The sequence below is a fragment of the Cynoglossus semilaevis genome, chromosome 14 (genome assembly GCF_000523025.1).
Source record: "Cynoglossus semilaevis isolate Cse_v1.0 chromosome 14, Cse_v1.0, whole genome shotgun sequence".
NCBI lineage: Eukaryota > Metazoa > Chordata > Actinopteri > Pleuronectiformes > Cynoglossidae > Cynoglossus > Cynoglossus semilaevis.
In genome coordinates this window covers 5477872-5497662 of record NC_024320.1, presented here as the reverse complement: position 1 = coordinate 5497662, position 19791 = coordinate 5477872, and the positions used below count along the sequence as shown (strand labels likewise).

At 39.0% G+C, this 19791-nt stretch overlaps 1 protein-coding gene across 3 annotated transcripts; it reads right to left on the bottom strand.

Moving 5' to 3' along the window:
• Positions 1-14: 14 nt before the first annotated feature.
• Positions 15-19791, bottom strand: sh3bp2 (SH3-domain binding protein 2). Of its 3 annotated transcripts, XM_025062222.1 has the most exons (15): positions 19677-19791; positions 15914-16804; positions 13964-15685; positions 5812-5951; positions 5605-5707; positions 4759-4876; positions 4603-4670; positions 4317-4402; positions 4129-4227; positions 2949-3621; positions 2120-2252; positions 1969-2024; positions 1488-1563; positions 935-994; positions 15-793 (listed from the first exon to the last, which is right to left on the bottom strand). In XM_025062222.1, exons 4-15 carry the CDS (start codon positions 5945-5947, stop codon positions 662-664), a joined length of 1740 nt encoding a protein of 579 aa, XP_024917990.1. In that variant the 5' UTR covers positions 5948-5951; positions 13964-15685; positions 15914-16804; positions 19677-19791; the 3' UTR covers positions 15-661. The 3 variants fall into 3 exon arrangements, with proteins under 3 accessions (XP_024917990.1, XP_016894249.1, XP_008322841.2); XM_017038760.2 differs by lacking the exons at positions 13964-15685; positions 15914-16804; positions 19677-19791 and adding an exon at positions 10609-11014 and having other exon boundaries at positions 2120-2249; XM_008324619.3 differs by lacking the exons at positions 13964-15685; positions 15914-16804; positions 19677-19791 and adding an exon at positions 10609-11011.

Here is a 19791-nt window from a genome sequence, read left to right as displayed (position 1 = left end):
ATGGAAACTAGAACCTGAATATGATACATTTATGTAAAAAAAAATTTGCATATATATTTAAAAATGTGTTTTTACAATACATACAATATGCACACATATACAGAAAGATTTACAGCGTCAGTAAAGTCAGGAAACATGAGCTTTTTCTTTTCTTCACTTTGTTCATTTCAAAACATTATATTTTACACTACAGCAATTTACGCATTTAATTTATTAATTTAATCAGTAGTGTAAAACTAGATGTATGACGAACTGAACTGGACACAAAACGTTTTAAAATCAGCATAAAAGTGGGTAAAAAAAATCCCAAAATGATCAGCATTTTGTGCAACAGCGCCCCACTGTGGACAGAAAAGTGAATCACGTCCGTCTGAATAAGCTTTACTGCAATTTTACCACATTTTACTTGTATAATGTTTACTGTTGTTTCCTTTTCTGAAAGCTCGTCCGGAAGTTTCCTGTTTTATCCTGGTATTTTCCAGGTATGTGTTTTTTTTTTTTTTTTGGAATCTGATTCGGAATCTGATTTGATTAAATGATCCCAGGGGAACGTTGTTGAATTCCTGGTACGTCCTCGTATTTTCTCCCTTTGTTTGTTGCTAGTTTGTGTTGTCGCTGGACTCCTCCTGGTGTGTTTCTGCTTCTTTCCGGAATCCTTTGTCTACATTGTGTAGCTGAAGGGTGTCAGCAGACAGAGTGACCCGTGGTGAGGCAGAGGTTGACTGTGGTAGTGTTCGATCAGAGCTGACAGAGAGGGGAATGTCACCTCACTGTCCAGATATATGTGATCCCCCTGTCAGTCAAACACATAAACACCTGTCAGCACTGTCATCGGCCTCCATTTTTACACCTCAATAATGTAAATAACAATGTAATGGTTATATACATACATATATATATATATATCTTGACCAGGAGTCAGAACATTTCTTACATCTTCAAACAGTCTGTAGTTCCTGGCCTTGTTTATACTTGAGTCCCAAACCACCAGAACCTGTGGAACACATGTAAGATATATAGCATTACAATAAATAAATATGGTTATATAAACACACACACACAACACAATTTTAATATGGGGGAAATATGACGAAGCACCTGGGAAATATGATCAACACAGTTTCAACGTTTTAAACAGGTTTAGGAAACAAGAAAAAATGGATAGAAAAAACAGGAAAGAAATATATTTGTGGATGAAAAACAATGTAAAAAAACCCATCTGAAATAAAAAAGGTCAAATGTAAAAATATAAGAAATATGAAGATAGTATCATAATATGAAATATATAATATATATTTAATATTAAATGTAATCACTGTATAATGTATAACAAAGAATACAAATCCATTTTTCATCATAAAGTTTTAGATCTTAGGTCTGAACTAAAGTGCTTGAAATTTTCTATCACTCTAGTATAGATGGTTTAAAACAAATTGTATGTGTAATAATAAAACAGTTTTAAATAATTCAATGAACTAATGAAGTACCCTGGAGGTTTTGGTCCCAGAATTCCTGATGCTGTAGAGTCCATCCTCTGGAGGAACTCTCCTCTCTCTGAACAACCTGCAGGAACAAACGACATCAGGAGTCAAGTCACGTGGGTCTCCTTCACTCCACTCATTTATGCTCTTCTTTATAAAAGAGCGTTCTAGGGCCCTCTAGTGGATTATGTCGGTCCTGCAGATTGACCTCAGTTTATAAAAACATTTTTGTTCTCAGGAACAAGAAAATAAAATTGAACTGAAAAACTGATAACTTTTAATTTAATTGACATTTTAAAAATGACACATGCTCTATAATTATTGATGCTTTAAAGACCCATTTAAATAAACAATAGAAATAAATGATATAAATGACAGAAATAAAGAGTTTAAGGGTTTAACAACAAAAATTCCCAGAAGATGAAAAACAATGTGTTTAGTGCTTGGTCACAGAGGTTAACAAAATAAATGTGTGTGTGTGTCTTACTTTTCTACAAAGCTGGTTTCATTTGTGTCAATGAAGACAGAGTCTGGCAGCAGCATCTGTTTCCAAAAAAATAAACACAACAAAATCATATGAAAGAAATTTAGATAAAAAAAAGGTTTTGTTGTTCAAATGTTAAAAATTTGCAGCTCACGTTTATGTAGTCCTCGTCCTCAGAACAGTCCTCTGCTCCACGTCGGCCCAGGTCTGGACTCCTCCTCCTCCTGGACTCTGAAGGAGCCTCGTCTCCTGAGGAGCGAAAGCTTTGACCTTCCGGAGATGATCTTCTGGTGGAAACAAAAACAAATCTAAATCTAGAGTTCTGGGTTTTAATATGTCCGCTGTAGGTTGACCATCAGATTTAGAGCAGTGTGAGATGGAACAATATGACCAGCCCACACAGTACTGGTCAGGTACAGTCCAGGAGAGCACCGTACCACAGATACAGTCAGATAACTTCAAGTCAGGGGTGGGGTGTGCTTTAGCTACAGCTCATAGACTAAAACAGCAACAACATTAATAACAATAATAATAAGCTAGACAAGGATCGACTTGACCTCCTAACCTTTTCCTCTCTGCTGTGATTATCTAAAAACCTCTCAGCATTTTTTTTCACATCGTTGAGAGTCTTTTCAAAATTTGATAATGACATCCAATAGTGAAACTTTACTTGACAGGAAGTCTGCACACAAACACGTGGGAAACGGTGTCAGACTAAAATCCAAACTAATGCCCACTTCTCTACTCTCTGCTCCACTCAGTGTTACAGAGAGGGTTCAACACTGCAGCTAAGGTGAAGTGAAGAGAAAGAGCACAGCAAAAGTCAATAGTTTTTGGAGTGTTCAATCTAGTGGTTCGACCGAAAAAGTAATACTGGATAAAAAAGTAGAACGTGTGTGGTCTTTAATATGGTCTGGACAGTGTGTCACAAGGGTGGAAAGACAGGGTTAAAAAGCAATTAATATGTGGTGAGATTATCTTACTGAATAGAAGATCCATGTGACTTAGACCTGGTTGAAGGTACAGGGAACTTGGCCTCTGGTGGAGGAGGTTTGGGAGGAACAGGTTTGTTGAGTCCGGTCTTGAGCTGAGCTGAGAGCAGAGGAGGGTCCGACAGTGGGGGCTGACAGAAGGACTCTGACGTCCCAGGTCTGACGCAAGACCCCGCAATCTGAGACAGTCTATGGTTGTTGGGTTTGTGGCCCAATGAGTTAGCTCCAAAAATGAGAGGGGGGTGAGTTGGTCTGTTCAGAACCATCCTGCTCTCTATCTGCTCACAGATGGGCAGAGTGGCGGGGTACGGGTGTGACGTGAGCCTGTGCTCTTTTTTAGTCCCATCAGGCTCAGTGGTTGGAGGCCCTCTGCTCAGAGGAGTCCTTTTTGGGTTGGGAGGAGGAGGAGGAGGAGGTTCAAGAGATGGGATTTTGTGCAGATGAGGGGAGAAGTGTATGGGAGGAGGTGGACCTTTGTTGGCATCCTTAGGTATTGGTGGAGGTGGAAATGGAGGCAGAGACTTTTTGGGAATGTGAAGGGTCGGCGACCTGTGGTGGGAGGGGACAGGAGGAGGTGGACCTTTGAGGAAAACTGGACTGGAATCGCGTCGAAATGCTTCTGGTACGGGTGGAGGAGGGTAGGAGGGAGGATGTCCTGGTCGACCTGAAGATAGAAGAAGATACAGAAGACATTTAATACATGATACATGATGATTAAGTGTTTCATTGAATTCCTTTGATTTATTTACACTTTTATATGTGAACTATGTTTAAGATTCACTGCTTGGCTAAAATGAGTTCCAAGAACCTTGAAGTAACGTTTACTTTTGTTTGACTAGTTATAAGCTTTTATCTTTTTATTTAGGTAACATTTAATTATAATTTAGTTCCACTCTCGTTCCACACTCAGTGTCTCATTGAATGGTGAGAAAGGCCAGTGTTTAGTTTTGCTTAAATATAGCAACTGTTGACTTATCGATGTTTTCTAGCTCTAGGTTGTTTATCTGGGAAATCTTTAACTCAAATTTGACAAACTTGTCGATATTGATCTAAATCTAAATTGAAAGGACTGCAATGCAGATCCACGGTCTGGACACACTTTTAGTTAACTTTGAAAGACTGTTCATTTTTCAGTCATTCGGTCTCTGTTGAAGTAATGGTGTTAACCTACTTGGATGATGAGCGTCATCACTTGTGGAGGGCGATGAACAGTCTGTGTCTGGTTTCAGATAGTCTTCCTCATCCTCCTCTTCATCTTCCTCCATGTAATCTAAACATGAGAGGACAGAAGTCAAACCCCGCAGAAAACCAAAATCAGAATCATCATGTGTTTGTCTTGGTCTGTGAAAGTCATGGTACCATCCTCGGTGTTACTGTCCAGGTGTTTAATGTCCATCGGCCGCTCGATTGAGCCATAGAAACTGTCAGCATCAGAATCTGAGTCACTGCAGGAAAAAAAACACAGATTAAAAAAAAGTTACCAAAAATAGAGCTAAAATAAAAAAAGTAAGAGAAAAAAACAAAAGGCAAATAAAATTTAAAAAAGGAAATACTAACTTAGCTGATTTTATGTGTCAAAATGTAAATGATGATTTTATAATAACATTTATAACTTGTACATGTCAAAGGTGTGATGTGACGTTACCAGGGGAGCGCGGTGTCTTTATGGTCATTATAGTAATCGATCTCTCTCCTCAGGTGTCGCATCCATTTCTGAAAGAGAGCCAAAGTCAAAGTGACGACTTTTCTGACAGGATAAACATTTAAAAAAGTAAAAAGGTGTGTGTGTGTGTTGTCTCACCCTTCTCTCATCTTCACTGGCTGCAGAGAAAATCCAGGTCCTATGTCTTTTACTGAAGTGAATGATCTTAAAAGGGAAAACATTACTGGACGTCGTCTCCTCTGCTGCTCTCATCACTCTGTGAACAACAGAACCAACAGAGGTACCCAAGATCAAAGGTTAGCCAGAAATATAACAAAAGTCGTTGTACTGAAAAAATAAAACCTCCCCAAAAATAATAAGACATTAACCAAAAAAGCTAAATGTTAAATACCAAAAATATAGTATGAAAGAAAAGAACTTGCTGGAATTATGTGAGAAAACACTAATAAGACAACAATTGCTAAATGTTAGCCAAAATATTGCAAAAAGAAAAAAAAAAAGAAAAAGTGTTGTGCTAAAAAAAGTCAAATGTCTAAAAAAATAATAAGAGCAAAACCAAAAAGATTTTAAGAAAACAACATAAACGTTAAACATTAAGTATGAGAGAAAAAAGCTTAGAATATGAGGCCATAACAGAATATCGCTAAATGTTAGCCAAACTATAGTACAAAGGTTAAAATTGGTTATCCTTAAATTATTAAAATGACAACAAAATAATAAAAGCCAAAACAAAAGAAAAATCACCTAGCTAACATACAGCAAAAAGAAGTAAATAAGTATTAAAAATTAGGTTACATTGTGTTGTAAGTGTTAGCAGAGTTAGCATAAATAAACAAAAGTATTTTGAAGACTGTCACAGAAATAAATTATCTGAACTTTTACTGTGGAGTCGCCCCCTGGAGGCCATTCAAAAGGACACAGGTTTTCAGCTCTTAACAACATGGCTCTGATGTTTGGAGCTTGGCTTCAAGGTAGTAAACATACCTGTTGTAACCGCTGAGAGAGAACGCCCCCTGTGGTGATGGGGAGGTACTGCTCTTGAAATAATACACACAGCCTTTGTGGACGATGACATATCTGAGTGGCCCTGCGAACACACATGTTATAATTCATTCACTGAGAGCCTTTACATAAATGTTGAAAATTCATCTGGAGATTTGTATTTGTAGTTACTGAGGATCAGAGACTTACATTTCATGAGGCTGAACTGACTGCCTCCTTTCTTATGAAGGTATCCTGCACTGGAAACTCCTCCAGGCATGGTGAGAAGGTTTTGAGCACCAATGGCTCTCATCGGTATCGGCCAACACACCTCTGGAGATGACATGGTCCTGCATCACACAACAGAAAAGAGTTGGTATTGTTACGACCGTTCACCACCACTGCTGGACTGTGATCCTGCAGGTGACAGAGCAGAGACAGCATCATGGTGGTGACTGCGACTCTCCGTGTTAGTGTCTGTTGTTGACACACCCTTAAATTACAAACCACCGGAGAAAAACTGTTCGATGGTGCATTTGTTTCAAGAACCAGTGAGCTGTTTGTCCAGTAACGACTCATCACCTTTCTGACACAATGAAACCCTGGACCAGAGACCAGGTGGAATCAAACCCACGACCTTCTACATTTCCCCCAATAGGAAAGCCTTTCTACAGGAAAGACCATCACTGTGACTGTCACACAGATCATCTTTCGAGACATCTTAGTAAAACAATGAGGTTCTTCTTCAGTTCCTCTGATGTAGACAAGGTTTCTTCACGTTCTCGCCCGATCTCTGCTTATACAGAATTCAGATCCGACATTTTTTCCTACCGTGTCTTTGCTCTGACGTTCCTGTCAAGGCTTTGAAAGACTGAGCTCTCCTTCAGTTTGCTGATGGTAGAGGAGAACAAATAGAGGTTCTCCATGACAGAAACGCCTGCAGATCCAGGACTCAGGCTCTTGGAATACTGTCCGTCTGATTGTGATTCACACATGAACAAACTGAAACCCAACTGCAGCTCTTTTAACGATAACGGAACTTCTTCATCTTGTTATCTCTATAATCGACTGCATCTACTGACCTCAGGAAATGTCTGTGTGTGTTTATATTTGCCAAATTCCTTTCACTCAGTGAGGTAAAACCTGCGGTAATGTTTCTCTTTTTATCGCTCTTCTTGTTGAGACTAAAACTCAAGTTGGAAAACAATTTATAACTCATTATACAGCATGGTTTATAGCTTTATTTACAGTGGTGTACCAAATTTGATCTATTATTTTAATTAATTTAATTATGTTTTTAACATGTTGTCTAAATTGTTAGTGTAAACATCTTCTCTTCCAACTTCAACTACTTTTGCTACTTCCTGGCTATTTTTGGGCTAACCTTTTATCTACTTTTTACTGGAATCACTTTGGAAAGTGAACGTGACCTGCACTTCTTCCTGGTACAGATTTTATAGAAGAAACTGAAGAACATGATCCCGACTGCCAAATAATGGAAGGAAAAGTTGTTAAAACACAGACAGGAAATTTATCAGCAGAGTTGGGTCAGTGCCAGTTCAGAGTGTGTTTCTTTGTGCGATAACCCACAGAGTCACACACAGTTCTAAGTAAAACTAAACCACATCTCTGCATCTTTGCGGCCAACGTTCAGCGGCTGCTTGTCGTCACTGCCAGAATTTCCTTAGCTCCTGGCTCTGCCCACTGAACAGGAACTCTTGTCTTGTGTTTCCCTTTTTCACTGAGTGCAGAAGTAGTTCTATTGTGTAGAGTGTAGACGCCCAAACCTACAACAGTTTTCTGGGTATTATTTTCAACAGTTTGTATCGTTATAAAGCTGTAATAACACCTGGTAGATGGACATGGGATTGTTAGGGACAAGTGATGAAAACAAGACAATGTTCTATGCCAACAAGCTGACAGAGGACAACATGTCTCTAGTCCTGTCTCAACAAACTGAAACAGAAGTTGCTCTGCTGCATTTTCAAAAAGTGCTGTCAATGAAACGGTTGTTCTTCAACATTTCATCCAATCATCATGCAGAAAACCACTTTCCATAGATCGAGTTAGTATCAGTGAAAGGGTTACACACTGAAGCTGAGCTTCACCAGGGTTTAATACACGTCACTGCTACGGCAAAGTGTGAGAGAAAGAATCTCATCAGACTGTGATCTGTGACAAACTGATGAATCTAAATGAAACTGGACTCAATTGATATCAGGTCGTAGTCAAAGTTAGCCTTTTTACAATTTCTCCGCAAACAACGAAACAAATGCCAAACAGAGATCTTCAGCAGTCACTGGCCAACGTAATGAACAGTTTTTGGAACTTTAACAAAAATAAATCTGTGGGAAACAGACTTAAAATAAATTAACAAATGTGAAATTTTATTGTTAAGTTTGTGTAAATGTGTGGCTTCTATTTGATTTAAAATATTGTTGACTTTTTTGTTGTTCAGTTCTGTGAAATCTGCTTAGGAACAAAGAGATCAGAATCATTTTAGGAAATATGAAAATGAAAGTAAGAAAACCCCGCTGAAGAATCTGATGTCAGTGCTTTCCTCTCATTGTTTGTTTTGGACACACATTTACTGTTACTGTATAACATACTTTCGGACACACATTTACTCATTTACTGTTACTGTATAACATACTTTTGGCTGCATGACAACTCTGTTTAATTTATGTATTTAATTAATATTTATTAAAATGATTTATCCCATCCAACTTCTTCATAATCTAATATATTTGCCTTTCCCATGTCAGTTGGCACATGTGCCTCCAGACGTCTTTTACAGAAAATAATACGTATTGTTTATCTGCGTCTGCACCACAGCTCTGGTCAGCTTTCTTCATCGAGCTGCAGCTGCTTCAACATAAACCCACAAGAATCATTGACCTCAACCCCAGCAGCAGCAGCAGCAGAAGTAAAGGTCACAACTACACCTGAGTCTGTGAGAGCTGCTGAAGAGAAAAGTACCATACTGTCAGATAGAAAGGGGCTGGCCTTTTTCACACTTCCTGTCCCAGCAGATGAGTGACCCTGGTGGTTTCAGAAAGCTCAACCATCTGTGCAGGAACCATGGGTCACAGCAGGGAGTCACTCACCGTTCTTTACTTCTAGTATTTATTGTTTATCAGGAAAATTACAGTATGACTGAGTCTAATTCAACACACACGAGCTGCACCATTGTCACCATCGTCCATAGGACAAACAGCACAGTGGCGCAGCGGAAGCATGCTGGGCCCATAACCGAGAGGGCGATGGATCGAATCCATCCTCTGCTAACCTGACTTTTCAAACTTTTTCTTCAACAGGTTAAGGACAACAATTCCCAAATTGGGATTAAAAAAAAGTTCAATTTTTTTTCAAGATCATTCTTAGCATCAGAAATCTGAGCATTTTCTTTTGACGTCAGTTCACTTTGGACTATCATCCATGATGGGCAGTGGTCCAAATGTCTGTTTGTAATGTATATGATGAAGTCAACAGACACCGATGGAGACCATAAACCACCAGCAACATTACTTCAAAATCCAGCTTAGAGTTTTTTCAATTTCAAGGGCAATACTGAGCAGTCACCATTTGAAGGTCAGGATTACACCAGGGCAGTCCTCCAGTCGAACAAAGGGTCACATTTCCCTCCGTTCTACCTTCAAATGAGACCTAAATGTAGAGATTTGTATTCTCCCAAAATTCATTTGCCACTGAATAAAGTTTCTGACCAGATCAGAGCTTCCTCATTTTCCCCCTTTGCTTCTACGGTCAATCTCATACACTGCCCACTACTGTACCAAATCAAATCAAAGATGAGAAAAAAAAAAGTTATCTGTAAGTTATCAGACTTGTATAAAAAAGCAGAAGAGAGAGAAGTATAGTCAACACCTGCAGCAAAAGCAGCAACATCTTCACTGGAATTCTAATAAAACCCCCCTTTTCCTCTTTCTCTACCAGTGACGTCTTCTGTCCATCACTTCCTGTGTCCATATATGGCAGCAAAAGGCCACAGAAACACCCATCACACTTGTGTTAGGTGAGGTGTTGTGGTCATGATGGTAATGAAGATGAACAAACCACACACAGAACTCGACTCGACAGCTTGGCCCAAAAGTTCACTGTAGTTCGTCTGTGTTGAAGACGACGCTCCCACAAATGTTGGACGGTCATGGGAATTTCAGTGAACGTACAGAAAACAGCCAAAGTGATGAGAAAGAACACCGTCACAACCAACCTGGATGTTCCGTACACTGGAGAATGTTAACTTAATTCATATATTTTGTAAGAATTATATGTTTTATATCTTTTAGCTAAATGTTTTTAACCTATTTCACTTATTTCTAAACGCCTGGTGACTTTTTTTGTTTAATGTTTTGATGTATTTTGTAGTTTTAATTTTTTAGCTTTTCTTCAAATAAATGTCAATTAAATATAAAAACTTTAATTGAGAAATTAAAGAGAAAAAAATCTTACTTAGTAAAACTAAAATTGCAAACTTAACGTAAATAAAACATTTTCTGATTATTACTTGCATTTGCTAATCTATTTTATTCTAATTAGATTAGATTGAACTTTATTGATCCCACACTAGAATATTTTAAAAGTTTATTGATTTATATTAATTTAATTTATTAAATTTTGTTTTTAAAAATGAGGTTTTCTAGATAAAATTCAGTTTCAGATTTAAATTTAATTTTAATTTGAGATCAGAGACAAATTCTTTACTAGTCCTTTTTCACAACTCCAAACCCTTAAAGTTTTGCCACAGCTTGTTAAACAAAGTCTGGAAACGAACCCTCAACCCTCTGGTTCAACTTTCCCACAATATACTGCACTAAACGCATAAATGGTTTGCCAGCTGCAGTCAAACAGTTCTCCACTGAGAAGTCAATGAAAGTGGAACCAAAGCAAAAGCGAAAAAAAAAAAAAAAAACACTAAAAAAATAAGAAGGAATTAAAACGGGAAGAGTGAAAAACTGAAGAAATGCCCAGATGGAACTTCAAACTTACATGCTATCTCTTTGTTCCCGAACACAAATCCTGACACTCGGCTTGGAATTCCGAGGCCCTGACCTCTTCCTTACGGACAGAGCAGACACGTTTGTGGACATGTTGGTGTGAGGACGGCAGCAGAGAAGAGCATAATTCAAAAGCAAAAACACAAGGACGGGGCGAGGATCTGACAGAGGACGGAGAAGAGGAGTGGAGGCTGCACAGACGAAGAAAGTTCAAGAAACGAGAGACGAGAGGACTGGAGACGACCAGTCCTGTAGATGACAAAGTGTCAGAGTGGTCTGCTCTGTGAAACCCAGATACCACCAACACAACTTCCTGTCAGGGCCTCCACCTCCATCCTCGGCTTCTCATTGGTCAACTGGCTGCAAAGGGTTTCTTCCTGTTTCCTCTGTGCTCACGTGTGATTGGACCACGGACACAAACCACAGCATTACACACAAATGCACTCTTTACAGTTGGAGAGAGAGACAGTGAGAGAGAGAGAGAGAGAACCTAGGAAACAGACCAGGCGGGGGACTTTCCACCTGTTGAAGCTGGAACAATAAGGGGAGATCACACACACACACACACTCACACATACATACAATCTTTCAGAGGTTAGACTTTCTTTTCCTTGGTCTCAACCATCTGGCCCTTTCCGTTCCACTACCTCCATCGGCTCATATATACTTTATATCCGATTATATGCACTGGCCCAGCTCTGACTGTCGTTCTGACAGAGACAGCTGAGACCTTCCTGACGTAGACCTTACCCTTCTGTTACAAGACGAGGTTTGTTTAGTCCGGTCGAGGAGTAGATGAATGTGAGCCAGCAGACAGACTTCCATGGAGCACATTCACATAAGAACAACTGACAACAGTGGGCTACTTCAGCTGAGGAAGTCTTCAGCTTTACTGTAGATGACCCTGACATGTGGCATCAACTCTTAAACTCTGACATTGGTCATAACTCTGATTCTAACCTGTCTCTAAAGCCAAACCTTGACTCTTGCAGGTGGAAAGACCAGCTGAAATGTTTTCTTTGAATTGGAACTTTAAAGTAACAAATTAAAGTTCAAATCAGGAACTTAATTATTTCTCATTAGGACCCAAATTATTGGACGCTTGAAAATAAAATAGAAAAAAATGAGCTTTGATCAGGACACACCCAATCACAAACACACAATCACAAAACCGTGCAAGCAATCAAAAATACACTTCAGTGACACCACACTTCAGCCCAGGCTTCAGTACTCGTTAGTGAGTCAGACGACTTTTAACAGAACTAGTCAACTTGCAATGTTGACCTTCAGTCAACCATTGACATAAAAATTATTTTCTGCTCCATCAGGACCAGACGTTGGTCTCCATCAGGAGAAATGGACCTGAAAATGTTCATGTTTATTCCAGAAACAGTGCTATAAAAGATGGTGGTACAGAGCAAACAACACACATGCCTCTGTGATCTGGCGTTAGCAGCTCCACAGAGAAGTCAACAAAGTTTACGAACTTCTCACCACAAACTCAATAAAAAAACAAGAAAAGAAACTCAAGCTTCTCCACATGTCGATGAAACGCTGCCATGATGTCTAAAAACTGTTTTCTGCACTCATATAAGATCAGTTTATATAACTAATTACCAATGAAAATGGATTTTAAACAACCTAATGTTAGACAATATGCAGATGACACCTGGTTTTATAACATTCTCCGTATGTTTGATCTGATTTGGAAGAAAAAACATAATTACCTTCATCAGACTTGTTTAATTTCATGAAACTGCAAAGCTGTACTACCAGGTTCTACCATCAGCCCATGATGTAGAGTCTGGGTGTCTGCTCATCAACTTCCTGATTATAAACCATCCTTTCATGGCTTTAACACACTATAAACACAAGTGGAAGGAAAAGTGTAACAATTTCTCTTTCCAAAAATAAATAAATAAATAAATAAATAAAACATCTTCCTGTTATTTAGGAACTATTTTTTTCCAAGCGTACACAGCACCACCTTGGGGATGTGAAAGTAATGCAGTAGAGAAAGCACAACCTAATTTTCTCTCACAATGACTTTATGTCTTTTTATCAAACTATACTCATTTAGGGACAAGTGATAATGATGATGGTGATAATGATGACTATAGTAGTATTGAAAAACAAAATAAACGCCAAGAGACATTTTGTAGTTTTAAATATTTGACTGAGAACTGATTACAATTACAATTGGTTTCAGTGTTTTCACCAACAAACTGTGTTAGATTTGAACTCAGAAATAAAAGAAAAATGGAAGGAAGGTGTCACTGACTCCTTGTCACTGTGACACAGCTCACCACTGAACACAACCAAATGTGACCTCTGTTTTTAACCCATCACCAAAGTGAACAGTGGGCACAGGTGCCATGCTCAGAGCACCTCAGTGGTAACTTGGCAGCTGGTGGACTCAAACCTTTCGTACCCAAGTCCGCTTCCTTAACCACCACGCCACCACTGCCTTGATGCGGGGAGATCACTGAGAAAAGAAATTATTTATAAAACCTTCATCTCAGATCAAACCAAAGTGAACTCCTGTCCAACCCTGGTTTACAATTTGTTTTTTATCTTTGTCCCTAAACATGTAATTTCATGTGCATGTTACCCAGGCCTCCAATAGGTGGCTAACAGTCACAACATGATATCTGCAAATGAACAACAAGTAGTTAATTTAAATGGTATATATATTTTAGTGCCATCACCTGGACCAGCTCATGTAATAGTCAGGAGAAACCACACCCAACTTAATATAAATTAATGATTTGCAATCGTATCAAATTCATTTTTAATCCTTACTTCCTGTCCCACATTGTGCCAGTCAAACACCACTGTTGTCCCACATCTTACAGTTTGGGACCAGATCATCGTGTCCAGATACAGACAAACAGACAAGAGCTGCAGAGGGATTCTAACTCAGCAGCAAAACAAACTCAAGAGTATGTTTATATAAAAGTTTTAAAACATCTTTTTGTATTAAAAAGAGATCTCTACTTATTGGACGTTGTTTCTTTCCAATATAAGACTTTATTAATTCAGTCAGTAATTAAATTAAAATACATAATTAGAATGTTGAAAAACATTTTTGTGTATTTAGAGGTGGCCAACGTTCAGGTTAATTAATAGCAAAATAATGAAAAATATTTTTAAACTTAAACACTCAATTACGGTTAGAAAAAACATATATAAACTATAATTTGAGCTTTCATAAAAAAAATGGAGTGAATCAGATGCAGGTCAAAGCTCCTGTAAACTTCATAACAATTTTACTGATTAAACTAAAAGCCTTTCATTACGTGTTTCTAAATCCTAAATGTGTGTTTGGTTCAGGTCATTGGACTCACCCATGGAGCTCTCACGGTGCTGCAGCTTCTCCGTCTTCAACGTCTCATCAGAGGTTCCAGTCGTGTATGGCTCTGAGATCAGATGGACTTCCTGCTGTGGGCTCTCTGTCTTTTTTGTATGATACTGTATGATGAAGTGTCACAACACCCTCTTTCAACCACAGGAGACGCTGGCTGCAGCGTTCACACACACACACACACACAAACACACAGCGTGGTCAGGGAGCAGAAATAGATTGCAGTTAAAACACAGTCACTTTACTGAGTAAAGTAAAACAGTTGAAGTGCTGTTATCAGTAGGAGTGACTGAAAACCTTCTAATCTGCTGTACATCTCTACTGTACACATTCTGCAGCCAGAAGTGCATGAAAAACGAACTTCCCCTTTCCTCTTAGCGCCTGGTCAGCAATTATGTCATAAACAGTCACCCACACAATAATTAAAGTGAAGCCCACGACTGCACTGCAGACCAAAATTAGCTCTGAGCGCAGAGAGCAGAAAAAAACAAAACATGAATGAACAAAGTGTCACATCCTACATTCAGGAAGTCTGAGAGTGAGAGGATGAGAAAGTTGTTGCACATCAAAAATCACATGCGTTCACAATTAGCTATGGTTAGCCCAGAAATAGCTAAAAGGTAGCAAACAATATAGATACAATTAGCCATAAGCCTACAGTTTCAACAGGTTAAGAGAATTTCAAAAACATGGCATGAATGTACCAACATATCACTGCAGCTAACGCAGTAACAGCTAGACGTTAGCCACAGTTAGCAGAGTACAGTATTAGTTTTGGTTCCTTCTGTAGGAAACAGTCCTGGCTTTTTGTCAAGCTGTCTCCTCCTACAGGAAGAATGAATTCACGCTGGTTTCCCTTTGTTTCTGAACAGACAGTGATCATTACATATGTCCGTGGGAGGTGAGGAGCAGCTTCCTCACCACAACTGCTCCACCTCTAGACCACCTACTGGATGGAGAAGGTGGAGGAGTCTTTGGTCAGTGGATAAACAGTGACTTCACTCAAACACACAGCCTTAACAAATGCGAAACTCTGTGAACCTAATGTCAACTCATGTTCTTCAAGCTCCTCACGAGGGTGGAACTGGACCTCAGAGCTGGACCTCAGACCTTCAGATCAGTTGATTGAAAAAGTCAGGTGTGCTGCTGTTTGGTTAGAACAAAAAGCTGCAGCCACCGAGGTCCTTTCTGGAACACTTAGTTTAGAACCTAAAAACCAAGACCATTTGTCTTAGTTATAAACTTGTATGGTCCACCTCAGGAGGGTGGGGTTCTGCTTCTGCTACATACAGAATGGTGTTCTAATGTTAGATGTGGTGGAGCTGGGTCAGTAGGAACCAGGACAGAGTCATAATGTAGGAACAGTATTGATCCACACGAAAGACGTTCCTGGTCCTAACACAGCCTACTTTCACTGATGTTGTTCATGAGCATCGTAGAGAAGTGACCTTCATCTGATGTCTGACCTCCGGCTGTATTTTCTGCTGTTACGGACCTAAACTAATGTCATTAATAATCCCTTTAATGTTGACATTTGGGGTCACACACAGGAGGAGTGGTTCTTTCTTTACAGCAAAAATGGTCCATGGGTTGAACTCTGGAGTTCTGGTGGTCCTGGGAGAGTGTCATAAGGTGAAGAACCACTGCACTGGTGACCTGTTCTGTTTGTAACCTGTCCTGAAGGGCTACAGCTCAGACTGTGACTCTGAAGAAAGAATAAAGAGGCAGCAAATGAATTAATTCTGATCTCAGGTTGAAACTTCCCCAGCAGCAATTACATAAATGTACCACTGAAATGAGGTTGCTAGTCATTACATTTCCTGTTTGTGGACACGTGACCACCAGCGCTGCTTCTGCTTCGTCTGCCTGAGCAGACGAAGCAGAAGCAGTGTTCTAGGGGGATAAAAATAATTCCACCCTATGTTACCTTTACCTCCGCTTCGTGAATTTGCATGATGCTGGTTTCTTCTGAATGTGGGGACGTCAGCAGGAGAAACCTGTAGGTGTGTGTGGTAATTTAAAGGAGGAGGCGATGGCAGAGAGCAAAGAGAAAATCGCATGGTTCAGTAAACAACTCGGGTGTGACATTTTCAAAATGACATTTTTACCAACTAAATCTACACCTACGCCTGTTTTTTTTTTTTTTAAACACTATATGTTACCAGTGATTCATCAACACACCACAAACAGTGTTCCCATCAACTTCCTGAGCTGCAGATTTTCCCTTTTTAAGTTCAGAAAACAAAACTCTTTTGTTTTAAAGATTCATTTAGCCAAATTTGTTTTGATAAACGTTAACATCTCAAGTGCATGGTGTTTAGGTTACGGTTGATCTGACACGAACCACAATAACATTGTTTTGTTTTGTAACAATTTTACCACGGTTAAACATGTGCGCTCTTTGCAGGTTAACTCAGGTCTAACTTTAGAGTGGAAAAATAAAACACAGAAATGAGCCCAGCGTGGGAAGCAGTGTCTAGAAGCACAAAAAGCCGCAAACTGTTTAGTCAGTGTTTAATCTTAGCATTTACTGTGATCTTCAGCTTATTTTTCATCTTTACCAGAAGTTGCAAAAAATAAAAAGCTGTGTTAAGGTTAAGTCCCTTTAACAGGAGTTAGCTATGATAACTAGCCACGCTAGTTTAAATGACAGGTGGCATTTTCATGTAAAAACCTAAAAATATCCTGAGGAGAAGTATTGTGTTTTTTTATCTGTGTGTGTGTGTGTGTGTGTTGACTTTGTTGTTTCCTCTGTAGTGACACTGTCTCTGAAGTTCTCGTCCCACGTGTCCTTACAGCTCCTCCTCTTCCTCCACCCACCATTCTGCAGAGAGAAACACAGTGAACTATTATTATCGCACTGACAGGAAACACTGAACCACAACAGAGACATAGAAGACAGAGGACAGAGACACAGTGGACAAAGACACAGTAAACTTTAATTATCACACTGCCGGCAGCCACTGAACCACAGAGGACAGAGACACAAAGAGACAAAAGGACAGAGACACATTACATATTTATTATCACACTGACAGCAAACACAGAACCATAGCAGAGACACAGAGGACAGGAAGATACAGAGGACAAAGACACACAAACAAAGAGTCAGAGACACAGTCAACTTTCATCATCTCACTGACAGAACCAAAGCTAGAGGCTTTCAGAAGATTTGTACACAGAGAGGACAAAGACACATTGAACTTTTTTGAATCACACTGACAGGAAATACTGAACTAATGCAACAGTCAGAGACGCAATAAACCGTCCACTTGAGTCTGTTTTGTACTGCTGTCACTCAGGTCAGTGTTTGTGCAGGTCTAGTCTAGTGTCGTCTTTTGTCCAGTCTTGTTTATTCAGTGTATGTATTTTAACATATGATCATTTTCGTTATCTTACCGCGTCTCCAAATAAAGGAGATTGCTATCCCCTGCTGGTCGGCCAGAGAGTGAAAAATAAAATAAATTACAGAAATACAACGACTCCACCTAGTGGCAACTACGTATACTGCAGGGGCAACGTCGCCCCTGCTCATGGGGATTATAAATTTATAGTTGTTATCTTATTATTATGATTATTATTGTAATTACAGTGGCGTACTGTCAATTTCTCATCAAAGCCTTCAGTTCTAGTTCTAGGCGCCCTGCCTGAATACAGCAATATCTTAATGACGTCAGTATGGTTATATATAAACACTATTATTATGCAGAAATGTGGTATAATATATATCCTAGATAATTCAAGTATCTTTAATAACACCATTACAACAAACCCATGAAGCACAATTTAGTAACAGCTGCGACAGTTATTGAAAAAAGAAAATGCACTTTACTCACCAAAACTAACTAGTTGTACACCCCCCTCCTCTGTTTCCTTGATAGTTCAACAACAAGTATCTCGACTATGCTAATGCTAAAGGGCCAGTCTGTCCTATAGTATGTTTTAAATCGCTTTAGGCTCAGAATGTCCGTTCAGCGTTAACAGTGGACGGAGAGAAAACTTTATTTTTTATCGTGCAAGTCGCTAAATGCAGTTTTCGATATTCAAGACAGTGCGTTCGCTAACCATCCAATCAAATCACTCAAATCGCCAGCGTAGCTCTGAGCCAACTAGAAGGCCTTAATATGCCAGTATGATGTCAACTCAGAATCTGATTGGTTAAAGAGACAATCTCCTCTCATCACTCCCAGCGCCTGCACGGAAGACCTGAAGGGAATATTTCTTTCAACCCTGGCAACACGTGAGATTGAAATACGATTGGATAAAAACAACAACAACAACAACAACAAAAAACAAGTCGTGTATGCGTGACTGGAAACAGCGAAACCATAGAAAATCAGAGAGCAAGAATGAATGATGACAACAGAATAGTCTTATTATTTTACAAATATTCATTATAAATATATTGAAAAATGAGTCTCTGATTCTGTTGAGGCCCTGCTGGCCTTGATGGTTCGCCAGTGTGACAATAAAACCTCAGTCAGTTGTTCTGACCACAGCTGTATTGTTGACCTGAGACACTGTCTCTTTCTTTAGGTTCAAGCTGTCTAATGTATTGTCCAATATCGACCTCTAGCGGACAGTAAGTGAAACACAACTAAGTGATCAAATCTAAATTTAGCTTCAGTACGAGCGGAGTGTTAACTCGTCATGTCTTCATCCACGTAGAACGTGTTACTGTAACGGTGTTTGTTAAATGTCACACGTCAGACAGTCTCCAAGTAACACTGCACATTTACTTGAATAATGTACTACAGTACAATTTTTGAGTATCTATGCTATACTTTGAACAGTATATTTTTAAATGTATTACTTTTACTTCACTACACTACACTTCACTACTTTTAAGAATAATTTAAGGTGTTCTGGTGTACTTTTTTCCAGACTGCATATTATTTATACTCTCCCTGATAATACATTGTATATAATAAAAATAGAGGCACAAAATAAACAATGATATGTTTTTTTGTAATGCACTTTTTTAACCTGTCAATGTGTTAAATGTATTTTTTTCCTTCATCTCTCCTCCAACAAACTATTTAAACAAACTATTTTAAACTTAAACAGTTGAAGTATAAAGTGTGACCAGTAGAAGACCCATCGGTGATAAAAGCAGCAACAACAACAGCACTGGATAAAAACAACAAAACAGACAGTGAAACAGAGTGTTTCCTATCATTAAACTTTTAAAGCTTAATTTCTTTTTTTACAGCCAGACACAAGATCATGTCTGTTCCTAATATTAAGGACAAAAAGAAACAGCCTTCAGTCTGAACCACAGTCAGCAGTCAACAATAAAACCACATTCAATTAGGAGTCATGAAAGCAGAGGAAGAGTCCTTTAGAACCGCCGTGGTTCACACAACATTGTGTGAATAAAAACAAACTCCTCTCAGAGCCACCGACTTCCTGTCTGTTCTCAAGGTTTTTGATCTTTCACCATTTTGGCCTTTTGTTTGTTCCAACCATTTTTGGCCTGCGACCCCTTTTTGACATCACAGATATTTTTGGCAAATACAAAGTGAAAGACTACAGTTGTTTATGATTGTGTGCAGTGTTTTCAATCATAATTTTCAAAAGAATAATAATGAGTTGAAAAATTGTTTTTATCAGGAACAATTTTGCGATCCTAAGGTAACAAAATACTGGTTTTTCAGCTTTATTTTTTACTTTAAAAGAGCAGCAGATGGAGGTACCTCTGGGATAGACGTGGAAGTGAACTGGTGTCCATGTAAGGATACTTCCTCTTCAGATGTGGAAACTCCTCCTCCTCTGTAATTATTGTAGCCTTTTCCAGAGAGAGCTGCCGTT

Excerpts from the sequence above, each read along its gene's own strand:
- sh3bp2 (XM_008324619.3), bottom strand. The coding sequence starts at position 10,709 with ATGTCCACAAACGTGTCTGCTCTGTCCGTAAGGAAGAGGTCAGGGCCT. Across the intron at positions 1,564-1,968 it reads GAAACCAGCTTTGTAGAAAA|GTTGTTCAGAGAGAGGAGAG; the intron begins GTAAGACACACA and ends TTGTTCCTGCAG. Across the intron at positions 995-1,487 it reads CTGGGACCAAAACCTCCAGG|GTTCTGGTGGTTTGGGACTC; the intron begins GTACTTCATTAG and ends TGTGTTCCACAG.